The 8,209-nt window shown below is 59.0% G+C and overlaps 1 protein-coding gene across 4 annotated transcripts in view; it reads right to left on the bottom strand.

The window, feature by feature from the left end:
• Positions 1–8,209, bottom strand: part of BRD1 (bromodomain containing 1) — a 50,386-nt gene that overhangs the window by 22,459 nt on the left and 19,718 nt on the right. For all 4 annotated transcript variants that reach the window (XR_001371056.2, XR_335843.3, XM_014591251.2 and 1 more), the window contains exons 3-6: positions 6,966–7,122; positions 2,019–2,150; positions 1,556–1,684; positions 120–432 (exon numbers count right to left, since the gene is read on the bottom strand). Coding sequence is in view for 2 of the 4 variants with exons in the window: in XM_014591251.2 (XP_014446737.2) it covers positions 120–432; positions 1,556–1,684; positions 2,019–2,150; positions 6,966–7,122 (731 nt within the window). In the remaining 2 variants the exon portion in view is untranslated. The remainder of the gene's footprint in view (positions 1–119; positions 433–1,555; positions 1,685–2,018; positions 2,151–6,965; positions 7,123–8,209) is intronic.

Raw genomic sequence — 8,209 nt, 5'->3', positions numbered from 1 at the left:
TTGAGGGCACAACAGCCCAGAGTCCCAGGACGCTCCAGAACAGAGCCCAGCCACATTGATGTCACAGCAGAAGACCCCTAGACGTGGTCTGCTCCACACAAACACGGTGCGGTTCTTACCGTCTTCCCAAGAGAAAGGCCGCCGTGGGGCGGCAGCGGGCCGCTCGGGTAGGTGCATCCCCGAGGCCTCCTCCAGGCCGATGCTGTCCACCTGGCGTCGGGCCTGCCTGAGAACGACGCCGCCCTGATCACGCAGCCGCACGGCGGCCCTGTAGAACACGGTGTCCTTGGCGTTGTACCTCATGCAGTTATCCACGATGAGGTCGAAGTCCTCCTCAAACTCATGGAGGTTTTTATACCCTTGAGCTTCCAACCGCTTCCTCATTGTGGCAAAGTCCATGGGGTGTTTAATGTGATCCAAGTAATCCGGCACCTAATTTGGGGAAGGGAAACCATTATTTACAAACTGCGAAAGCGATTCTTGACTGCTTATGAATTTATTACTCTACATAAGCAATAAAATCACCTTCTTTTGAGAGTCAAGGCATACACATACACACACGTGCACACACACATACCCCCAAACACGACAGTAAACCTGCATCCTCCCAGGGACCCTCTTCACACAAGTTTTTTTTTTTTTTTTTAGTTTGCCAGAGGGCAGGCACACCCACCAGAGAGAGGAAGGGAAAGTGAGAGAGCACCCCCCAGGGAATGGCCTCTTCACAGTCCCTCCTCCATCCTCTTCTTAGGATTTTGGGCATGCACACACAGGCCGAGCCTGTTTTTCAAGCTGCTGGGTCCGGGACTCAAACCACGCCTCTGGTCACCTCGACCCCCATGCCACGGGCTGTCCTCCAAGCTCTTTTAACCAAAAGCACATTATGACGTGTGCTGCCCAGACAGGTGCCAAGGTCTGAGAGTGCTGAGGGAGCCTCCCACCCTCACACTGTATTCCATCACACTGTGAAACATACCATGAAATATACCACCATCATGATTAAAAATGAGCTCATGGGGCCAGCAGGTGGTGTGGTGGTTAAAGGCACTGGACTTCCACGTGGCCAACCACAGTTCGAGCCCCGGATCTTGTGGCTTACTTTCTCACTTCCCACCCCCGCCATTGCTCTGTCACTTTCTGACTGCATGTTTAAAGAATAAATAGTAACAAATTAAGTAAAATAATTCTTTACAAAAAGTAAAGATGAGTTCATTGGGCCAGCCAAGAAGCATGGTGGTTAAGTGGCTGGATCCCAGGGCAGCTTGAAAAGCACACAGGGGCATGAGTGGGAGGGCAGCCCCAGACTCCCACGAGGAGTATAGAGGGGACTGCGGCATGGCCATCCCTGGGGAGTGCTTTCTCACTTTGTCTCCTGCAAGCGCGTGCATGTTTCCTACAGCAAACTAAAAAAGGCAAAAATGAGTTCAAGTAAAACCCCAAGTTTAAGAACAAAAGCAAGCACACACAGTGCACTCCCCAAGGTCCACATCACCGACCAGCAAAGCGATCTCCACAGTCACAAGCGGGCAGACAGCAGGTGGCCGAGGACACCCACCTCTTTCAGACTCACAGGCTGCGCAAATATCCTGGCTGGGTCCTTCTCCTGCAGCTGGTCGAGGACGGAGCGCAGCAGCACAGCCAGTGGGGTCAGCCGCAGCTCCATGGCCATCTGCTCCACCTTCACCTGACACGCCACAGCCGGGGCTCAGCTCAGAAATGTCGCTCGCACCCACCCCTGGGAGCCTCTGCGTGACACGTCTGCCCAAAGCCACATGGGGGGGCCACTGTCAACGCACTGCACATGCACCGCCCTAGGGAAGGCCCCTGCTCCGCCCACGACTCTGCTGCGGCAGCCCACAGGATCTGTGCTTCTGCTCCCTTCACAGCAGAAGTCAATGCCACCTCCCAAAGAGGTCCCCCACTACCAGGGTGGACAGCCAACTGGCGTGGCCCAGACAAGCCACCACTGAGCAGGGAGGCAAGGGGGCAGTGAGGGGCAGGGTGGGGCGGGGCCTCACCTGCTCACGCTTGAGCTTCTCGCGCTTGCGCAGCAGCTCGATGAGCAGGCGGGCACGCTCCAGGTCATGCCGCAGCCGCTGCCAGTACTGCAGCTTCTCCTTGGCAGCCTTCACCTCTTCGTCGTTCTCTCTCTGGGGATCAGAGAGCATCCCTCAGTCACTCGCAGGGCTCTCCCCGCAAAGGGCCTCAGACCCCTGTGCAGGAGGGTCCAAGGCTGCGCCTGCTTAGGCTGTCGCAAAGCCAGAGCTGGATGGAGCCATGACCCCAACCAGGTCAGGATTCTGCTCTGCAGAGCACGAGGTCTCCACCTGAGCAGAGACTAGGCCATCGCAGAATCCAGAATGGATGCGCGGGCAGGGGGGCCAGGGCCAGGGCCTGCAGGAGCCGGCAGTAACCACAAGAGCTGGGGGCCCTGGTGCATGGCCCTCCTAGAGAACTGAGAAAGAGGGCCCCGGGGACCAGCAGTTGGTGTAATGACTATGTCGCTGGACTCCCACGTAGTCAACTGCGGTTCAAGTCCCGGACCCGGCAGCTTAAACTGACGCCGGGCGCATGTTACGTGCATGCCCAAGATCCCGAGAGGAGAACGGAGGAGAAGGGATTGCAGCATGGCCATCCCCCCTGGCGGTGATTTCTTGCTTTCTGTCTCTCTGTCTCTGTCTTCCTGGCGAGTGCATGCACCCTATAGCAAAAAATCTCTAAAAAAAAAAAAAGAGAGAGAGAGAGAGAGAAGAGGCCCCCAGGGAGCAGCCACAAACAGACCTTAGGGCTGGGTCCACTCAGGCTCAAGACATCAGGGCTGGGCCCACTCAGGCTCATAAGACGCTAAGGTTCTCGGCTCCCAAAGACACCAAATATCCTGCCCTCAGAGGTGTTGTGCGGCTCAGGACACCTGCTCCCAGGGCGGCACCTCCAGAGGGACAGAAGGTGCACAGGGCGTCATTTACCCTGCCAGGCTGCACCCACTGCTCTCTCAGGGCCATAGAGGTAAAAGCACTGGACTATGAGGTCAGAAGCAGGAGGTGCAGGCTCCTCAGGTAGCTCTGGCTCCTTGAACAAAATGAGGTACCCCGGAAATCCTGCAGATGACACCCTCAGACCAAGGAGCACAGAGAGCTGGTCACATGGAGACACGCATTTCTACAGCCCTGCTGGGCAGCCCATGGTGCCAGCACCCTGCCAGCCTGCAGAGCCTGTGCCGGAGCCCACACCCACGGACCAGGTGCTGGCGAGCACTCACACAACCCTGCTCAGGCCTCGGGCTCCCCAACGCCCCAAAAGCCAGCTATGCCAGGGCCTCTGAAGCCCTGAGATCCAAGGCCCAAACACAGCCTGTGATCCACCTCACCCTGCCTGCAGGGAGCATGGGTTGGAACAGGTTACTGAGACACAGCAGCAGGACATCTGGGATTCAGATGGTGACCCCCACCTAGACAGTCATCCTCACACACGACCTGCCAGCCTCAGTTGGCGACTACCTCTTCATTTCCAAGGCATGTCCCACACTCCTCGGACTCTCGACACCCTCTCCCTCTCTAACCCCCCCTTCCAAGGGGCTGGCTGTGAGACTCCAGCTCACTTCTAAGAGGCAGGGGTAGGGCAATAGGGACCTGAGGCAGCCGCAGCCCTGGCAGTGCATGGGCACTGCACACCATCCATGTGGGACGAGCAGCAAACCCTGGGAGGAGCCAACCTAGCAAACCAAATTCCCAAGGGCATCTGAAAAGCATCCTGTCCTTGGCCTGAAGCAGACACCTGTGAAAATGCCAGCCAGTGGGATGTGTGACTTGGTCACCATGCGAAGCAGAAAAGCTCTCCTGACGGCCAGTGAGGTGACCGAAGACCCCACCGGTAGTTCACTGAGCACGTCCTGTACGACCACCCACCCAGCAGCAGCGAGGGCGGCAGCGCGGCGGCCCCACACACGCCGCGGCTCACTGAGGAAGGCGCACAGCGCATCCGAGCACCCTCCCTCCCTGAACGGCCTCTCTGCTACAGGGGCCCATTCCGGAGGCCTCCAGGCAGAACAGAGGGGAAGTAACTTCCAAGAAGGGGAAACCGTCGGGAGGAAGGCCTGGCTCCGCGTGTTGGCGCCAATGCCTGAGGAGAAACCCACAGGCCGCGAGGGCACAGCCAGAGCCCCGGCACGGGCAGAGCCAGGCAGTCAGTGAAAGCCCTGCAGCCGGAACAGCCAGCTCTGCAGGAGGAGGCTCCCGTCGCAGGCCCCTGCTGCTGCTGACACCGGACACACCTGACAGCGCAGGACGAGCTCAGAGGACAGTGAGCGCGCAGGGGCAGGGCAGGCTGAGGAGCGGTCGTCCCCAGCCTGTAAGGCCACTTGCATGTGCCCCTCGAGCAAAACCGTGCCCCCCCACACGCCGCACCACCCAGAGCCCTCTGAGGCCTCCCCCCGCACCCCTACACCAGTGCACAGCCCCAGGAGGCACTGCCCTTCCACCTGCCGAGGCTTGCAGGACCTCCTGTGCAGCTGCCACAGCCCACCAGTGGGAAGGGCACACCTCGGCCTCCCGGTCCTCAGCAGGACCCAGCTGAGGGGTGCCCAGGACCACGGGTGAGCCAGACTGGTGACATCAGGTATTCCCAAGGTCTCCAGAAAAGTCCTGTGAAGTCCTGTGCGCAGCCAGCCACGGCAGCACAGCAGAGACGGTCTGCAGGGGAGGTCCCGAGGTCTCCAGGTGTCCACACATGCCTGCCTGAGCCTGGCTGGCTAGGGGTGAAATGGCCTTCCTGGTGACGCCCTCCCTGTCCCTCTTTCACAGAAAAAATAAACTCACAAAACAAGTTTCAATAAAGAAAAGACTGCACATCCCGTGTATGACACAGGTATACGGTTCTAGAAACCCCTAGAACACCAGCCCTCGCGAGACCATGGTCCAGGGAGCCCCTCGCCTCCTGCCCAGACCTTTCAGTGCAGCACAGAAGCAGCAGGTGCGGCAGGCTCAAGCAGCAGCCCGAGGCCTGAGCAGGGTAAGCTCGGGGCAACCTCCTCCACCCCTTCCCCAGGCCCTGCTGCCACCCTGCCACCAACAAGGCTGCGTCCAAGGGCCAGGGGGAGCCTCTGTGGTCCCCGCTCCTTCCCAGACATCTTTCAGGGCCCTCCCCCACTGCCAAGGGCTTGGTGTCTTGTTTCTGTGCTCCAGCTGTGACCCACGTGGGGTGCCCCTTCCAACCTCCTGTGGTCAGGCCATCTCTCCGTGGTCACCGCAGCAAGGACAAAGCCTTGGGCCACCCGTGTCCTCCTTCCCACAAGCTCTGCCACTCCCTACCCCAGGTCACCAGCCCCTTGCCCAGGCTTCTCCCCTGGCACGGAGGCCTTGCAGCTGAGTGGGCGTTCCCGTGGGCCAGGCCTCCCCAGGGCGCTGTGCGACCGAGAGCCAAGCTGCTCGTTCAAGCGAGGTGGGCTGTTCTGTTCCAGCTTCTGCCCGGAGCCAGGCTCTTGTAGGACGAAGCCTGGTGACATGTGCCCACTCAGTAAGGGGACTGATGAAGCTGGGCGCATCCAGGAGGCAGGACGCAGAGGGGAGTGACCCAGCGGTGGGCACGTGGGGCCGGAGCACTGCACCATGTGCCCGTGGTGGCGATGGCTACCGCCAGGCCTGCGGGTAAGCCAGACTGGACCTTGGAGCTCTCACCCACACCCACACCCACAGCCTGCCAGGCACTCAGAGGCTCCGGGCGGTCCCACAGTGACCACAGGGACAGCTTATCAGAGCCCGGCACCTGACAGCATGGCCCTTGGGGTTTGAGATGATGAAGGTACTAACAGTCTGCAGTTGGCCATCCCCAAAGAGGTGCCTTCTCACTTCCCTCTCACTGTCTCTGTCTCCAGCAGGCACACACACCATATGGCAAATATCTAAGAAAGTGGAAGGAAAAAAGTCAGTCATGCCTTGTGGACTGCAGGTGGCAGTGGTAAAGGTACTGGATCCCACATGGCTGACTGTATGTAGGATAACTTAAATTTCCAAAACTAGCAGCTTGAACATCACATTGGCGTGTTGGTTAAGGTGCTGGACTCACAACATGGCTGACCATAATTAGAGTCCCAGACCTGACAGCTTGCTTTCTCACTTTTTCTCCCTCCCTCTCTCCCCAGTGAGTGGATATGTCCTAGCAAATTTTTAAAATAATGATGATAAATAAAATTATATTAAATTATTTAAGAAAGAAAGAAAAAAATCACGTTGAGCACATGTATATGCATGCCCAAAGTCCTGAGAGAATGGAGAATAAGGGACTATAGCATGGCCGTTTTCCCAGCATGGGTGCAGGGGGATTCTCTCTCACACACTCACTCTCTCTCTGACTCTGGTCTCTTTTCAGCAAGTACGTGTGCCCTATGGCAAAAGTCTTAAAAAAAAACAAAGCCTTGGGTCAGACTGTGGCATGGTGGTTGGGGCAGCGAGATCCCACAACACCAACCACATGACTTTCAGCCCCAGACCCAGCATCTGGAAAACACAGCAACTGAAGTGCACGTGTGCCCAAACCCTGACAGGGAGAGATGGAGAAGAGAATGAAGTGTGGCCACTCCCCACGGGTGCCATCTCACCATCTAACCCTCCAGTGAGACACACCCCCTTTGATTTAAAAGAAGGAGTTATAGTAAAAAAGTAACGTGCCTCGCACCATGTCCCCAGTGCCCGGACTCCAGGCAGCACACAGACCCCGCCCACAGGTGCAGGCTCTCACTGGGTCTCTCTCCTGCTGCCCCACCCAGCAGCCCTGCAGCCCTGGCAGTCACGCTGGGGCACGTGCAAGGACAGGAAAGGAGGAGCTCACACCTGAGCAGCATGAGGGGCACGGAGCACGCAATGCCTGCACAGATAGCGGGGCAGACAGCCTGGGGTCGGGAGGAGTTGGGGCCTGAGCCGGCGCCTCTGGCGGAGGTGCGGCCTGGGCGTGCGGGAGGCCGCGCCACATACCTGCTGCGAGCTTCTCTGGGACTGCAGGCTGGACTGGAGCCGCCGCAGCAGGGGCGCGCCATTCCGTGACAGCCGCTTCAGGAGCCAGTAGCTGTGCGCTCGCTCCACGAACTGCTTCTTCCGCTGCACGGCCACCTGATTGGCGATCCGGTTTAATCTGGAACACGGAACACTCAGAGCTCAGCTTCGGCAGTACATGGAACACATCATCACGGAGATGGGACCTTGCCCTTCCCCGTCCGCCAGCACAGGGCGACCTCCCCTGGGGCAGCCCAGCAGAGCACTCACTCACCCCTGAAGACACCGTCTGCTGTGGGCCCCAGCATGCCCGCGGGGCTGACCACCACGCACAGACCGTGCCGGGAAGCTCTGAGGGCTGCTCCGTCTGTCCTACCTGCGCTCACTGACTGACTGTCTCTAGGAAGCCAGTGCGAAGTCCTAGGCTTCTAACCCTGACCCTAACCGCTCAGGCCCACAGGGGCCGGAGTCAGGGAAGGGCTGCTCCCCAGTCTCCCGAGGAAGAGGGGCCAGGCGCATGCAAGGCTGAAGCAGCTCAAGGGGCAGCACGGCCAACAAAAGAGCTGCTGTGTCACCGAAGCGACAAGGTCTTCGAGCCTCCTGGGAGGCCCCGAGCGCTAGCCAGGGCTCAGAGGACTGGAAACAGGTGCAGTTAGTGGCACCCGGAGCAGCAGCGTCACTCCTGGAAACGTCATGGCTCCTAGCAAACTTGCAGTGAGGTCAGCCCAGCAGCACCTGGCTAGGTGCTGTGCAGATGACGCCAGGTCCCGCGTGGCCAACCACAGTCTGGGTCCTGGCCCCTTCAGCTGAAATACAGGCTGGCCGTGCATACGCGTGTCTAGGACCACAGGGCAGGGGGGCTGTCACACTCTGGCACATGCACTCACACTCTCGTGCACACACAAGCTATAGCACCAAAACCGTCTCATTGAAAAGAGAACTACATGACCCAGCAGTTCTGGGCATAGACCCAGAAGAACGGGGAACACCCACAAGGACTAAAAGTGCTCCAACAGATACCTGTGTCCACGTCAGCGCCATCCAACACAGCCAGATGCAGAGCAGCCCCGGAGCCCGGGGCAGAGGGACCAGCACACGGCGCAGCCAGGGAGGGGTTGGCCAGTCCTCCTGAGGGGAGCGCTGCTCTGTGCTCCTACACAAACCTGAAGACCACGCTCAGCGACGACCCGCACGACACGCCCACACTCACACGACTCCCCAGGCAG

The sequence above is a fragment of the Tupaia chinensis genome, unplaced genomic scaffold, assembly GCF_000334495.1.
Source record: "Tupaia chinensis unplaced genomic scaffold, TupChi_1.0 Scaffold000548_1, whole genome shotgun sequence".
NCBI lineage: Eukaryota > Metazoa > Chordata > Mammalia > Scandentia > Tupaiidae > Tupaia > Tupaia belangeri.
Note: the sequence above shows the minus strand (reverse complement) of the source record. Positions and strands in the feature narration are given on the sequence as shown.